This window comes from Lethenteron reissneri, chromosome 50, assembly GCF_015708825.2.
Source record: "Lethenteron reissneri isolate LAM-NWPU_2019-01 chromosome 50, ASM1570882v1, whole genome shotgun sequence".
NCBI classification, from domain to species: domain Eukaryota; kingdom Metazoa; phylum Chordata; class Hyperoartia; order Petromyzontiformes; family Petromyzontidae; genus Lethenteron; species Lethenteron reissneri.
Window position 1 is genome coordinate 5,235,404 of NC_083828.1, and position 17,088 is coordinate 5,252,491.

Here is a 17,088-nt window from a genome sequence, read left to right on the forward strand (position 1 = left end):
ACACCGGTGGGCTAAAGTAGTAACTAATTCATCTTCTTGGTTCTTTCGGTAAAGTCACGTAGAAGGGAAATAATACAATAAAAAAACATAATAAAATAAAATTCTCTTTCAGACAGCTCTGTCTTCACCTGAGGACGGCTGCTTGTGTTGTGGCCGAAACGTCGTGATAATTTTATTTTGTTTTATTTTTATTATTTTATTAATTCCCTTCTACGTGACTTTACCGAAAGAACCAAGAAGATGAATCCCTGCAGTTACGAAAGCTTTAAATCGAAAAATAAAAACTAATTGCCACGTTTTGTGTACGTGGACCAACCTTTATTTGTTGTTGGCCGCGTCGGGTGGCGGTGGGCGGGTTGAACGACACATTTCTACGTACGAGATCTAACCCAAAAACAACCCCTTTGTTATGCACTTTAGTTTGACAGCATAACCTGACCCCCAACTTTTGCACGTCCGTGTACTGTTTAAGGGGATTGCAGCGGGGGCAGCTCTTTAAGATTTTCAGGAATTCCTTTTGTTTATAGAACTAACCGCTGCATGGAAACCAGGGGACAAAAACAAAAACCTGAGCGCTTTTTGTACGTGTGTGGTCATGCACGTGTTTTTGTCAGTGGTGTGTGGGAAGGGGGGTTGGTACGTCTGGCCAAAAGAGGTTGTTTTTGCGGTGTTTATATATTTTTTAACGATGTACAATCGTACTCGTGTTTTGTCTTCCTTTTGGGACTGTTTTCCCAAACACTACTCCTGTTTTCAACTTTATTTTTCCTTGCTCGTTACACATATATATATTTTTCTTGGTTGCTCGATTAGACTCTGCATGAATGATAAGTGCTTGGGAAATACTGTATAGCCTACAAATAATAAATATTTACGGCTCCTTGGAAATATATTTCTGGGTCAAAGCCCCTTATGTCGTGTCCATCATGTGTTATTTGACCATACCTCACCATCCTCAGTTTAACACGTAGGCTTTCGCGACCAATATCATCCATAATAGAGGTTTTTTTTGGGGTTAGACCATCTTGGCCTGGCGGAGATTGGTTGCCGTCGCTTGCCACTGATGTTAGCCGTGTGCCAGGAATCTAACTCGGGCGGCTGGGTTTTGATAGTGTTTATACCTGAACCACTGTGCCACAACGTCCACCCCTAATATACTTTCCGTGTTTTTTTTGTGATGACCTGCGTATTTCTGCTGTTTTAACTGTTGGTTTGTGACCCAGGTAGAGCCTTATCACCATCATCATCATAAAAATGGGTTTTACCCATTCTTATGATGATGATAATAACCGGTTTCCCCCCTGAATCGTGAGAGATGGCAGTAGCTTGGCGATTACTTCATCCAGCAGTTGGATTGACAATAGATGATGATGATGACGGTAATTTTTTTCTTTTTTACGCCCGAACCATGTGTATGTGGGAGCGCCCTCTGCGCGCAAAGAGAGCGATCCCCCATATAGCCTGAGCAGACTGTCGGGGCAAGTGCTGTTAGTGAGCACCTATGAAGGCCGGCACAGCACACGAGGGGGTGGGTAACAGCACCACGCCCGGCCGCCTTTGTTTCCTGAGTGGCAATTCTTACACACCGCACCAGATACTCATTTGAGGGGAGGCCCGGGACCGGGTCAGATAATCGTCACTGGCGTTGGTGCAGTGCGCGAACCGCCGCACAAACACACGCGTAACCGGCTAGGAGCAGGAAAAGAATATTCGCCAAGGCAGAAGATGCAAATGAACAATAAAAAGAGCAAATTGAAGGTGTGCTTTAGAGGAATAGCTGCGCTTGTTAGCTGGAAGGCACTCCACCCTCTGGGAAGGCCCTGTAGCGCAAGAGCTGTGGGAGCAGTGCACTCAGCACATGTGTGTGTTGGGCTCTTACCCTAATGCACCTTGTGGGAGCGATGACCTAAATTTCGATTTAAAGCTTTCGTGACTGCAGGGATTCATCTTCTTGGTTCTTTCGGGTAAAGTCACGTAGAAGGGAAATAATAAAATAATCAAAATAAAACATAAAATAAAATTCTCACGACGTTTCGGCCACAACGCAAGCAGCCGTCCTCAGGTGAAGAACAGGGCTGTCGTTGTGGCCGAAACATCGTGAAAATTTTATTTTATTATGTTTTATTTTTATTATTTCCCTTCTACGTGACTTTACCGAAAGAACCAAGAAGACCCAAATTTCTTTGCCCCTCGGCGACCCAGCGTCCTGAGAGCAACGAGTCCGCAAAAATCGTGTGTGCCAAACGCTGTCATTTTCTGCTTTTGTTTTGTTGCATAAATCTCTCGTGCGTGCGTGTGCACCGCACGTGTGGGGAGCGGTAGTGTTGTGGTTGGCACACTGCGCGATGAACCCCGATTGCCGCTCACGATCAACAACAGTGGCCAAATAATTGAGCCGGTCCTGGGTCTCCTCGAGGTCGATTTAGCCTTAAATGAGTACCTAGTGCGGCGTGTAAACATCAGCAGCAGGGAGTCAATGTGGTTGGGCGCGGTGTTGGCTCCCACCCCTTCGTGCGCCATACCAGCCTTCATAGGTGCTTTCTAACAACACTTGCCCCAAAATAATGTTAAGGCTCGAAGGGGGATATTTGTCTTTTTATTTTTGTGTGTGTGTATGTATGGGGAGTGGTGATGCTGCTCCTAGCCCATTGCAGTACGAACTTGGCTAACAAAGTTTAATTCTCGTGCAGTAGTGAGTGATATTTCAACCTGTTTTGGGCTTCTCCTAGGTGGACTCAGCCTCAACACCGGGCAGACAAAGGTGGCCACATCACCGCCGCATGTGCCGTGTCGGTCTTTAATATATGCTCGCTAACAGCCCTCGCTGCAACAGCCTATGAAGCCTGGACGGTAGATCTTTGTCTTGTGTCTGTGTGTTTACTGAATGTTTCACTTGTCTGGAGCCCAGTGCACGGGAGATTTCTGCATGGTTTGCAGGTACAGGAAATGTTTGTTTTTGTATCTGTTTCAAGGGCTAGGGCACACAGTCCTTTGTGGATTGCAATGTTCTGCGAGAAAAAATTCTGAAGTAAAACAAAACTGAGAGATATATGGTCGAAACTCTTTTTTTTAATGGCAGTATCTCTCAGCTCGGAGCAGTTTCTGAGAAAATAGTAATTTGGTTGTTTACTTGGCCTAGTATTGGCCTGACTTAGGATGTTGCTTGTATTTAAATTGGTGATCATTTTGTTGTAGGTCCTTCCGTGGTCTTTGGTGGAGGAGGATAGCAAATACTTTAAGCTAACCCCAGAAGATCTGCCATTGTTTTTACAGCTTATATTTATTCCAATAATTGGTGTGTGTATATATTTTACCATGGTTACTGTGCCTAAAAGGTTAATTGCGTTTTAGAGACATGCCCTAGACTCGCAGTGCATCCAACGCATACAACTGTGACCGCAATTCGAAGAAGGCCGTTTGTGTAAAATAAATAACTTAAGTAAATAAATATCACTTAATAAATAAATGCCGACTGCGCTGTGGGTCGCTTGTGACCACATCACGCACAATTCGCCCGATATCAGACCTAGGGAAGCCAAGCAGGTTTGAGCCTGGATAGTGCCCAGATTGGTGTCCACCTTGTATCTATGTATCTTGAATTTCTTTTGCACCATAAATATCCAACTTTGCTAATCAGAAGTGCCGGAGAAGGACAACAAAATTAACAGTTCTAAAGGCCCGCGGGCCTACATTGTGGGCAGCAGAAGCCAGTGCAGCAAACCCCATTGTTGTATAGTACTTCTACGCTTCCATATCTATGCTCCCTGCCCGTACTAACCCGCACTGGCGAGTGTGGTGAAGTATGGTCAAATAAACCCCCGCGACCCACATTTGATAGGGAGGGCCCTCATCCATAAGTATGTTGACAAAAGGGCTGTACTAGGCCACGTACAAAACCCTTTCAAGTGTGAGCTTCCTAATGCCAAGGTGCTTGCGTTTATGTTTCAGAATCAATTTAGAACGAACTTTGTTTCCTTTGCAGTAACGACGAAAAAAACCCCCCCAACTGTATAATGCATGTTCTACGCTCTCCTAAGTGGGTTTTCCGCCGGTATGAACACGATTGTGCTGATTTAAAATGACACATTCATGCCATGCGAGGATGGCGACATGATACGCGCCGTCATCTCGCCGCCGTCAAATGTTTCGCCCGCCTCTTTTTTTTTATTTTGACCAACGAGCCAGACATTTTTTTTTTGGTCACGCCTGCCAACGTCACAAGTGAGCTCCGTCCAGGGAAAGGCCTCAAGACGCTGTCGCCAAGAGGGGGGCGGGTGGCGGGGTGGGGGGCCCTGAGTAGTTTGCTGTAATCTGGCTCAGCCCCGTAGTAATAAACTCCCCGCAGCAGCATTGTGTGTTTGCCCCCCCCCTTCCCCGTCTGGGTTACACACCGCTGTGACTCAAGCTTGTGGACAGTGGCTAGGTGAGAGTCAGGGTTATTCCGACGATTGTCAGCCACCCAATACATCGATGAGAGGGCCCCTCCCCTCCCACCGTGTATCCTTCGCGTTAAAGCAAAACGTTGGCCAAAACACGCATGTGGGACGGGCATAACAAAAATATGTAAAGGCTGCTAAAATTAGCAGTCCCATGCCATACCTTATTTATTTATACCCATTTGCTTGTACGTACAGTACCAGCAATGTGTGTTTATTCTCCCTTGTGTAATGCATCAATCATGCATTGTGCAGTGTTGATGTGGTTTGGTGTATGTGAGTCGGGTGAGATCTAAGAGCTAAAGGAAATTTCTTAAACCTACTTTTCTAAATCAAATATCGTGTTACATTCGAGAGGAGCGCTCTGTGTATGCCACTTACTTGCATTATTGTACTTAGGCATTAATATCCATCTTCTTTTGACTTGCTCACAGCTGAGCTAAACTGGATGTTTCGGCCAGTTAAGTTTCAATTTGGACGTGCCGTTGCCGCCTCGCTTAGCCTTGTTATTTGGTGATCAGCATTAGGAAAGGATTGATATTCTTGTTAAACAAATTTTTTTTTCTCCCGTTTGGAGGATGTAAAATATAATATAATTAGCTGGTCACGTGCAATGTGTCTGCGTTTGTGGGTGTGTTTGTAAAGTGTTTTGGCCTTCGTAGGTGCTCGCTAATATCACTTGCCCCAACAGTCTGTTCAGGCTATACGGGGGATCTTTGTCTTTGTAAAGTAACGAAATGTTTGTCATTGCAGTGTCAGTCTTTGCGAAGTAGAGGGGTGGTGCACTGATTAGCGTACTGGTGACCTAAGTTCGATACCTGGCCATTGGTAACATCAGTGGTGAGGATTGTATATGAACCGGTTCTGGGTCCACTCCTCACCAAGTCTTTGTTCGGGTTGTTTCCGCAAGTTGTTTGACGCGATGTCCTGACGTTTCATCCCACGTGCTGGAAACCTTTTCGGGAGGTGAATTTAACCATTACAGTTCCTGAAGAAGCTGCAAGCAGGTGGTGCGAAACGTCGGCTATCTGAAATCCGATGGGAAAAACTTTCTGCTCTGTTGAAAACAATTCAAAATAACACTGCGTCATTTTAACGTTTTATATTCCTTGTTAATTTCACAACTTTACATATTTTTGGAGATGAGGGGTTGTCTTTTTGCAGCATCAGTTGCAGGTTAATGCACATAAGCATGGCTTTCTATGGACAATAACTTACTCTTGGTAAATATACAAATGCTGAAACTGGGCAGGAATAATGGTCATTCAAGGTCAGCCTTGTATTACAAGTCATAGCAAGGTGTGTTCACTCATTAAAACAATCTGTAGGCCGAGTCTATAGCCGAACCACCCTGAGTTGATTTTTTGTGGATTTTATTGTTCCTGGGAGCTTGTGCCAAACATGTGGCCGTCGGTGCATTGTGGCTACGGTAACAAAAGTGGCGAAGACTGTCCTCTTTACGCCTCCAAATTCCTCTTGAACCCTTTCAACCCTCGTTGAGATAATGAGTTATGTTAATGTGCCCTAGGATGTGTGTTTCAGCGTAATGCTTTTTTTTTGTTATATATAAATCGGTACAGGACATGCCGTCAGAACAAATTCTCCTCTTTCTCTAATATAAGCAACACTCACCCACCTTGCGCTACTCTCAACTGTCCACACGCACGGCCGTCTCTCACGTCCTCTCGGATCTTTGTGGAAACCCTGCTGCTCGGAATTAAACACTCCCAATGCCGTTGCTCTGCTGATGATGGCGACGGCGTGTGTTCACGTTTCGTTGTTGACGTCGTGACGCAGTCTGCCTGAGCACGGATGTGCGCAACGACATCGCTTCCATGGCGCAGCTGGAGAACTGCACGGTCATCGACGGCTACCTCCAGATCCTGCTCATCTTCAATACCAAGGTGGAGGACTTCACCGGCCTCAGTTTCCCCAAGCTCACCATGATCACCGAGTACCTGGTGCTCTTCCGCGTCAATGGCCTGGAGAGCCTCAAGCACCTGTTCCCGAACCTCACCGTCATCCGCGGCACCCGCCTCTTCTACAACTACGCGCTCGTCATCTACGAGATGCTCGACATGAAGGTAAGGGCCACCTACAACTGTGTTAATTTTTTTTATTTTGCCAGGGCAAGGCCCCAACTGAGCTATGTAGCTCTTTTTTGGAAGCAACCTGGCCACAAAATGATAGCTCGACGGAAGTGGCTTATCATCACGTGGACATTTTATAGCGGCCAAATACTCTGAAACGTACGTCGATTCTATAAATGTGGGGGGAACACATTGGAGGGCTCGGAGAAAAATCTACGTGACCACATGCAAACTCCAAATATACCGCAGGCGTCAGGGTCGGGCTCGAACCAACGACTTCTTTGTATACCAGGCGAGGTAGTTAACATCTCACCACGTGTGTGCCCTCTTAGCACCTCTTATTCCGCTGATACATCCGAGCCGCGCCGGGGCTGTGCCGAGCCAGCCCGGGAGCGGCTCAGGACACGCGCCAGCCGGGTTGCTCTTTTTCCACTGCATGTCTAGCCGTGCCGATGACGCCACGCGTATATTACTTCCCCAAAAAAGTGGTCATCGTTTTACTGATAGATGAAGAACTACCACGTTGATCAACCGCCAAATGGGAATTAAACTTGTATCCTTATGCTGTTGTGCCACTTGGCCGGATAGAGACTATATTGAAGTGAATAAAATTGTCGGTACAACCGAGACAAAAATTAAAACACTACAAAAGAGACGGAATAAATGATAAACAAAAAATTTGAATCATTTTTACTGCAGTGCTCGGCACAGATGTCCCAACGTTTCCACTTGCAGATGTTCCCAGCGCCCGGCATGTGGGGCGAAACGTCAGACATGGCGTCAACAACATGCAGGTGCAACTTGTAATCACAGCCATAAAGCACAGAAACATAGATAAACCCATTCTTGTCTCAAATCGAAACCCCGAACTGCGACAATTCACGGAATTGCCAGCACGGGAGGGGATTGTTTTTTGTTGTCCCTTTTAAGTTCCAATTTGTACGCGTTAGAAATGTAATAATTAGTCGATGAATTCTTGATGAAGTGAGAAAAGGCTTTTTACCCTGTCTGGCAATAAATACAGGTATTAGTATGTTCACTTGACTTGTTTTCATCATCTTGGTACTTGCAAAATCTTACGTGCCGAGTTAGGGGTGGAGGCATCAGAAAAAGCTGCTCGGACCTTGTAACGTTGGTGTAAGTGCTACTGAATAACCACCACGACCGCATGGTGCTAAATAGCAACTTTTTGAGACACTTTAATGCATCCGTCTCAGGCTTGACAGCGGTAGAAGACCTCTTAAGTGGGCAGAAGATCACCAAACAATGACATTTAATAATGACTAATAGCAATAAACATTGCTAAAATTGGTGTTGCTTTTAAAGGCCACAGTTGGCAAAAAATTTAAACTGACTGCATTGAAACAAATAAGTCATTATTCTTGGTTCTTTCGGTAAAGTCACGTAGAAGGGAAATAATAAAATAATATAAATATAAAACAATAAAAATTCTCACGACGTTTCGACGGCAACACAAGCAATCATCATCAGGTGTGAAATCACAGGGTGACTAGCCCCTCCCCAAATTTTCTTGCTGTGGATTTCACACCTGATGATGATTGCTTGTGTTGCAGTCGAAACCTCGTGAGAATTTTATTTTTTATATTAATATTATTTTATTATTTCCCTTCTACGTGACTTTACCGAAATAACCAAGAATATGAATCCCTGCAGTCACGAAAGCTTTAAATAAAAAAACAAGTAATTGTGTGGTTCGTGGAACATCGGCATTATCGGCGATCCCTGTATGCCAGTTTTGTCTTTTTAAGTGTTTATAGAAAAGCATGGGGCTACCTTGTTCGTCCGGTGCGCACTGATGTCTTTCCTCCGTCAGTCACCGTAGCCTTAACGGTAAAGCAAACGGGGCGGGGAGCTGTGGAGTGTACCGTGGTGTGATGGGGGGAGGAGGGGGGGGTATGGTTGCAACTACATTCCACGTGAATTTAAATCAATAACGTTCTTTACGATTGACGCGTGAGGATTCTGCTACTCTGCCAGTGATGCGATGGATTGTCCTTTGCTCCCAGGTCACGATCCGTTTCAAGACTCAATTGTTTTTTTCCCCCCTCTTTGTTTTCTCCGTCACGTTTGTGTTCGCTTGCGTCTTGTTTAAGATCTGTTAGAAGGAGCGGTGATTTGCGGGTAAATAAGTAATGTAAAAAAGCAACTGACAACGATTTTTTTTTATTTGCCATTGAAGGCCCACTGAGCTATGTAGCTCTTGTTCAGAAGCAACCTGGCGGCAAATGATAGCTCAGCGAAGTGGCTTATCACGTGGACATTTATAACAGCCAAATACTCCTAAACGTGGAGGGAAAAGCCAGAGGACCCGCGATCGCGGTGACAAGGGACACGCAAACTCCAAATATGCAGGCGTCGGGGTCAGGATCGAACCCACGACCTCCTGTATACCAGGCGAGGTAGTTAGCATCTTGGCACCGTGGTGCCCCAGCAGATTAATGCATCAATAAACTACTGCTGGATGAAGACCTCTCTATGCTTATCGATTACGGGGGTTTGTTAGTTCATACTTCACCATACTTTGGTTATTGTTAGTTGGTGAATTTGGGGGGAGAGGGGGTTTGGGTTGTAGGGGATAGGGGGGGGGGGGTTCTCAGGACCGGTTCAGATCTTGCTGATCTGGCCTAGTAAGTCGCTACCTTCGTTGGCACGGTGCGCCTACCGCAGCGCCACCACTCTATGCTCATATCATGAGAGTAATCATTAATTTTAATCGGTAAAGCAGCGCCTTTATCAACTTGCCTTGTATCCAAAGTAACGGCACAACAATTGCACGTTTTCTTTCCTTCGTAAAAGCAATCGTATTATATGTTTTTATTTGGATGCTTTTGAGCCACGGCAGGTACAATGTAATGAAAATATTTCCAAAAAAAATGCTTTAGTGTGGGAAAAATAATAATTCTTCTTCGCTTTTTTTTTACACACACTTGCAAAGAAATGCTGTACTGTATCACGCAAAGCCATTCCTGAGACTGGAACAAATTGAAGGCTGCCCGGAAAGCGTCCTGGATACCCATTAGTGGCCCCAGAAGCATTCCAACCAAATAAAATGAGTCATAAAAATACAAAACACCACTATTTTACTGCCAGAACAACAGCAAGTTTACTGCTAGGGCATGATGTAACGCGTTGCCAAGCGACGGTGTGGCTGGAGGTATGCCGTTGTGGCGAGATGTTAACTGCCTCGCCTGGTATACAGGTGGTTTGTGGGTTTCATCCCGACCCTGACGCCTGCTGTAAATTTGGAGTTTGCATGTTCGTTCCTCCCTGTGGTCGTGTGGATTCTTATCCGGATCCTCCGGTATTCCCCTCCACATTTAGAATCAACATGTGTTTATTATTTGGCTGCTATACATTTCCACGTGATAAGCCACTAGGCTGAATTATCATTTGTGGCCAGGTCGCTTCCGAATAAGAGCTATATAGCTCAGTGGGCCTTACCTGGCATAATGAAATGTTTAGTTTTATAATTGGTTTTTTACCCTTTTATCTGGCAACAAAACTGACACCTTTTTTTGGTAAATGCTTACCCCGAGCTCTCATACTCTGATGGTAAGCATTTACAAAAAAAAGGTGTCAGTTTTGTTGCCAGATAAAAGGGTAAAAAACCAATGATCATATTTTGCTACTGGCAAAGGAGGTTCCAATGATGTTTAGTTCTAGTTTACAGGCCTCCGCCCACCCCCGTTTTCCTGTGCGGCCGATGTATTAAGTGTTTCATCGTTAGCGACCCCTAATTTGCTAGACGTCCATCCTCCGTCGCGAGCTGTCCACGTAATGTTGTGCCACTTCTTCTTCTTCGCACAACTCCACTTGAAAGACAACGGGAGGGGCGTGGGGGGGATGACCCTTTATGGCAGCAGTGTCACGTGCATTCAGTGCGGGTTGCACTCTTGTTTTTATTGTTTTACCGAACGCGAGGAAGATTACGTAACACTTCGTTCAAAACCGATTCGTCTAAGTGCCGATTCATGGTGTAGTCGCTGGTTCGGGGTGAGCGCGTGATGCCCAGTTAGATGGCGTGCAGCTGTAACACGGCGGACCGAATCTTGACCAATAGGGTTCGCTTAAAATTTCCGAACGAGTGTAGATATTCAGCACCCCCCCCAACCACCACTCCCTGTTTGGACGATGTGTGAAGTTTAGTTGAACGAGAGTGTGGAAAGACACATTTTCTGCTTCTATAAGTGTGTTTACATCTGCTCGTAAACCATCCGTGGCACAACAGCTGTTCCTTTTTGGCAGGAACAGCATTTTCTTTGCTTTACCAAATGTAAATACTTGTGTTAAATGTGAGACCCAACACAAAGTGACCTTCCAAACCGATTACTCGCTGCCGCCGGTCAAAATATTTGCTTTCGCGAACATTTTCATTTATGCAATCTGGCTCTCAAGTAGACAATTTTGAAGAATAATAATAAAAAAACAATTGACCTCCACCAGCAACTTTGCCAGTTGTGACTTGGCAGGTACAATTCTGTGGATAAAGATCAAGGGAGCTACAAGCAAGCTCAACAATAGTTCAACTGTTGGTGCGACTTGGTGCCAAAAGAAAATATTGAACAGCGTGCACACAGTGCGTTTTTCCGCCGCGTGTTTTGTGCGCTTAAGTAAATTCGTAAGGCGACTGGTGTAATTCAGCTTGCGTACAGAAGGAAAACATAACAGCTAGCTTCTGATTTTTTTTCTGGCCCGGTATATCATGCACCTCGGCTGCTCGCACGCGTGTCCCGCCTCATTTTCCAACATTTTTTGCGGCACGAGAAAAAAACCCATGAAAGCCGCCGCCGCCGCCTCCACTGCCGCCGTTGGGCAAGCCAAGGGAGTGTGGCAAGTTGCCTGCTTTGCTGGGTAATTTGCCACATTGCCGAGTGGGAAGCGTGCGGGCATGAGAATAATAATCCCATTGCGCATCACGGTGATATTGTGAGAGATTGCGTTTGAGTGTAAATACGTGGCCAGAGACTTGGTTTCCAATGTAGGCTAAATTGTCAGACGCTTCTCTTTTTTTTATATATAACTTTTTGCGTTTTTGGAATTGGATCGGTGGCGCAATGCTTTCGGACAATGTGCTGCGAAGCTGGTTTACCCGAGTTCGGCTCCCAGCCGTAGTTAAAACGTCGGAGGTGCCTCGTGATATCTGAACCTGTCTTGGTCCCACCACCGACCGCCTCCACAAACCCGTGTCGTCAAGTATGGTCAAACAGCCCCTTGACCCACATGCCATGGGGAGGCTTTAAAGCAGTGAAATGATAAAAAAAAAGTTTGTAAATTATTGCTCTCGTAATTATTACGTACATTTTGTAATTCTAAATAAATAAGAGATAGCGATAGGGATCTGTAAAAGTTAGGATTCCTGAAACGAAATCACAGTTCGACCCCGTGTTCCCAGAGTTGTTGCCGAATGTTGTTTGGCCTCGTCTCAGTTGATCGTCACGCCCAGTTCCCGATGAAGCTCCTTTCACCGTTAGCCAACCATCGGGCATTGCGCCGAACAACGCGGTACAAAACCCAAGAAGCACATCGGAGGGCTTTACAGCGCAACCGCGAAAATCTACGCAGCAGTAAATATCGTGATAATTTTTACTGGTAGGAACCTCCTGGTTACACCAGCCCACAGGGGATTATCGTGTCCGTCCGTTCGTTGTGCATCCAAAAATGGGAGGGGTGGGGCTGGGTGGAGAGGGGAGGGTGGGGAGGGGCTGGGTGGGGAGGGTGGGGAGGGGCTGGGTGGGGAAGGTGGGGAGGGGCTGGGTGGGGAGGGTGGGGAGGGGCTAGGTGGGGAGGGTGGGGAGGGGCTGGTTAGGGAGGGGCTGGGTGGGGAGGGTGGGGCTGGGTGGGAGGTGGGAGTGGTGGGGCTGGGTGGGGAGGGGCTGGTCATCCTGTGGTGCCCTTATAAAACTCAACGTTAAACCTACTGACGCCGGCTTGTGCCCGCCCTCACAGTCGGCCATATTTGCGGAATACACCACGCCGCTATTGATCCTGGCCATTGACCGAGCAACCCAACGTTCCTACCAGCTCCCTCCGCAGGAATGTGTTCTTTCGCTCCGTTGCCTCGCGGCAATTAACATCGCCCTCATTCTGCGGGCCACGCCAGCTACAGTGCTGTGATGAGACAGAATCGCAACAGGGTCCAACACCTCGCTTGGCCCTGGTCTGCGTACCTCGCTGCAAGACTCGCGCGGCTCCCATCGGCAAGGCCAATATTTTTCGATCTTTTTTGTTTCGGAATCACGTCCCCTCCCCTTCCCCCGCGCGCTGGGCAGCATGCGACGGGAGAGCAGCGGCGATCTTGCACCACGTGCTCTGTGCGGCTCGTTCGTGTGGGGCGCGGAGCTTGCGCGTTCGTCGGTCACGAGCAGAATAAAATTGGGAACGTCCCTTGCGGTTATGCTTCGTGCGGTAGGGCAGGAACTCTGGGTTGTGTTCCCTTTAAACCGCTTTGCGGCTATTAATAGGTCTCGGTGCCAAGGATGTGACAGGGTGGCATATACCATCGCCTTGTAACCCACTTCACTAAGCCTTGCGCCGATCAGCCCCGCACGCTCTTTAAGTCTGGGTCAAGCGTGGTGTTTCTTTTTTTGGAATATTATTGTAACGATATACTCATTGCTGAACCCGATAAAATATCAACATATTTGGCACTTTTTTTGGCTCAAATTCTCACACGTGGCTGATGCACATTGCTTGACATTGCGTTACTGCTGGTGCGAGAGCTTTTTGACCGTCCATAGGCAGGGACAACATTTTCCGTATGCTGTGGAGCCATTGGCGCATTGGTGAAACTAAGACTAACCTATTTTTATTTGACCAGGTAAGGCCCACTGAGCTATATAACTCTTTCACAAGCTACCTGGCGGCAGATGATGAGCTCAAATAAGTGGCTTATCAAGTGGAAATTTCTTGCAGCCGAATACTCGAAACGCACGTTTCTAAACGTAGAGGGACCCGGATAAAAATCCACGCAACCACGGGGAGAATATGCAAACTCCAAATATAAATGTGTCAGGGTTGAGATCGACCCACGACCTCCTGTATATCAGGCGAGCGAAACGTCGTATTCAAATTGTAAATGTTGTGGCTTCAACACACCGGTGGGCTAAAGCAGTGAACTATTTGTCTTTTGTCAACGTGACACTTTTTTACTGATTGGCCGTGTCGGGTGGTGGAGGGTTACGACACATTTATAAATAACGCGATCTAAACCCAAAAACGTTGATTATGAATAACATTGGTCGCGAAAGCCTACGTGTTAAACTAGTTTACGTGGTTAGCACGTCAGCCCGCCGAACTGAGCGTTCCATTCCCGGCCAGGGCTAACATCAATTGCAAGAGATATGAGATCCGGTCTCCTTTCCATCACTGAATCATATTGCCCAGCGTGGCGAAGTTTGGTCTATTGGCTCCCCGTGATGTAGGTACACCTTCATCCGCGGTGATTCAACGTCAAGCAGGCAGGCATGTGTGCGCGTTGAACATTTAAACAAAAGTGACCAAAAAGGTTGTTGATGTTTACTGGGTCAAGTTGTGAAATAAACTTTGGAGCTTTGGGGCACGTCAAAGAGGTGTGAAGGTAGCCAGCTCTCTGGAGAGTGGACCGAGCAGTTGGGGGCAACGGGGGTGTCTGTCGCGGGTTTGTACTTTATCTTCTGGTTAGTAGCCGGCCACGCTTGGGTCGCCAGTGGGTCCCCGTCGTCGCAGTCACTTTCGATGATTTGACGTCATTGTTGACCAAAAAAGCATGTCGACAAATAATATCACCAATTGTTTGCATGCTTTGCTACAAGTATGTGCGGTTGATGCCAAAAAGGCTGAAACCTATTCTTATTTTTAATAATTTTTTGATGCTGGCAAAAAAACGGTCCCACAGATGTGAATAATTTAACCCGTTTATTTTTGTAAACAAACGGTTCGACCTCTCGCGCCCCCGCTGCCCGCAGGAAATCGGCCTGCCGAGCTTGCGGAACATCACCCGTGGCGCGGTGCGCATCGAGAAGAACGCCGACCTGTGCTACCTGAACACGGTGGACTGGTCGCTGGTGCTCGACTCGGAGCAGAACAACTACATCGCGGGGAACAAGCCGGCCAAGGAGTGCGGTGACGTCTGCCCGGGGGACGCCGACGGCAACAGTCGATGCGAAAAGACCCTGAAGAACGGCAACTTTGCCTGCCGCTGCTGGTCAAGCGAGCACTGTCAGCAAGGTGAGAGGCCGACCGCTGAACCCCTCCCCCCTGGCCGGCCGCCCTCCCTCCCTCCCTCCTCATCGGTTCTTACCCGCGGTGGCGAGATGTTAACTGCCTCGCCTGGTGTACAGGAGGTCGTGGGTTCGATCCCGAACCCGACGCCTGTTGTATATTTGGAGTTTGCGTGTCTCTCTCTCTCCCACTGTGGTCGCGTGGATTTGTATCCGTGTCCTCCGGTTTTTCCCTCCACATTTAGAATCAATATGACGTGTTTGGAGTATTTGGCTGCAATAGATTTCCACATGATAAGCCACTTCATTGGGCTATCATTTGTGGCCAGGTCGCTTCTGAAAAAGAGCTTTTAGCTCCGTGGGCCTTGCCTGGTAAAATAAAAAAGTAGATGAGTTTAATAACAACCACCTTTCCCACCGATGGTTTTGCCTAGATTCAAGTTCGCCTGTAACTTTTACCATCACCTATATGTAAATAATACATGCAACAAATATAATAATTTCTCGCATGTATTTACAAAAACATGGCATTGGCGTGTGTTTGCTAACCAGTAATATATTGGTTAGCGTGCTCCACTATAAACCCAGAGAGCCGAGTTTGTATTCCTGCTCATGGCCAACACCAGTTACAATTATCTGAACCTGTCGTGGGCCTCCCCTAGGTCGACTCAGCCTCAAATGGGTAAGGTGGCTGGGCGTGGTGCTGATCACCCCACCCCCCTTGTGTGCCATTCCGACCTTCATAGGTGATTTCTGACGGCACTTATCCCAACAGCCTGAGAAGGCTATACGGGGGATCTTTGTCTTTGGGCAGACACAAATTAAGGTTACCACGAAAGTTGGCAGATGAGCAAGTTGGCTGGCTGCATGTTAGCTTCTGGGCCACATGCGGGGTGCTGGCTGAGAGCCTGTAACCCTGTAAGCCATCCAAGTTCTTAAATGACTGATGCGTTGCTCTGTTGATGGTCTTCGGCTCAGCACGGCAAGGTTAGAGATCTTATAAAGCGCAGCATTATTTATGTGCTGGGAAACTTACTTGGACAAGCGAAAACGACAGGTATATGTGTGAACGTTTTACTAATATTGATTAATTTAAATGGTAACGGTAATGATGATTTGACGGCACCAACGGGTAAGTTACTCGCCGCTCGTGTACAGAGTTCACTGTTTTAGACGGGAGCAGAGTTCCAGGTGGAGAATCGATGAATAAAAGCTGTCTTTCAGAAAAAAAAGGATTTATATCCAATCACCTGCAGGAAATATGGAAAGGTCCTTCAAATGATAGGACCCGGAAGACAGGTACAGTAATTGACCCAACCAAATCAGGTTCTCTAATCGTACCTGGTTAAATTTACAAGTTGAACACGTAGGATTTCGCGACCCCAAAAAAAACCTCTCATGAATTAAATTTACAACTCAACAAGGTCATAAAATGCGCGAGTTTAAGGGTTTTCGCTTTGAGAGTTGAGGAAAGTAAGTGGGCCTTGGGGGCAGGAAACGTCACTTCGAAGGGACGATGGCCGGTTGTCGAGGTGAACGGTGGGAGTGGCGGTCGAAAGTTAGAATGTTCCTTCGACGATGTCAACCGCGGCGATGGAGCGATGAGATCGGCTCGTGTGCAGGTGCTGTTTGGATTGCGACTTTGCAGTGGATTGATCATGTCCGTTGTCGTTGTCGTTGTTGTTGTTGACGACGACGACGACGATGATATTTAAACTATTCGGCCCGCAGCATAAATTAGCATTTAAGTTCACAATTATAGCAGCTGCTGTGCATTCCGCGTGCAAACAAACACTCTCAACCGGTGCACATTTTACGGTCCTGATTGTTTCAGTTTTGGTGTTTTTCTTGGTTTTTCTTTCTTACCTCTCCCCTCCTTTTCAACAACATCGCAATTAGCGGTTGAGGCATTGTGTTAAAAATACTCGTGCAGCAGTAGCAGTACTCGGGTGTCTCGCGCTCTCCTGCATGGCGAATGCACCCGTCGCTGTTTACATCTGCGGCGTTCGTGGCCGCTACCGAAAAATCCGCGCATCTCGCGTCCCAGAGATATTCACCCCCCTCCCCGCCGACCCCCCCCCCCCGCGCGCCTTTTATAGCGAAACGCTTGCCCCGTTTTTTGCGCGCGTCCCTTCAGCGTCGTTGGACGGCGCTCTCGCTCGCGCCGCCGTTGACGGGAACGTGCGCGTCGGGCGCGCTGGCGGCGCGCTCGGTTGAGTCACGCGTTTTCCCCGGCCCCGTTCCCCGTCTCGCCGGGGCGTAGCATGCGCGCGAGTCACACTGTACGATCCGGCGCATAGCTGTGGTCTACCGCTGAGTGCCACGTGCGTGAATCTTTTGAAG

General features: G+C 47.2%; 1 protein-coding gene across 3 annotated transcripts in view; it reads left to right on the forward strand.

The window, feature by feature from the left end:
* LOC133355163 (insulin-like growth factor 1 receptor) overlaps positions 1-17,088 on the forward strand; it is a 124,263-nt gene that overhangs the window by 8,112 nt on the left and 99,063 nt on the right. For all 3 annotated transcript variants that reach the window (XM_061572492.1, XM_061572493.1, XM_061572491.1), the window contains exons 3-4: positions 6,234-6,520; positions 14,491-14,752. In XM_061572492.1, the coding sequence (XP_061428476.1) occupies positions 6,234-6,520; positions 14,491-14,752 (549 nt within the window). The remainder of the gene's footprint in view (positions 1-6,233; positions 6,521-14,490; positions 14,753-17,088) is intronic.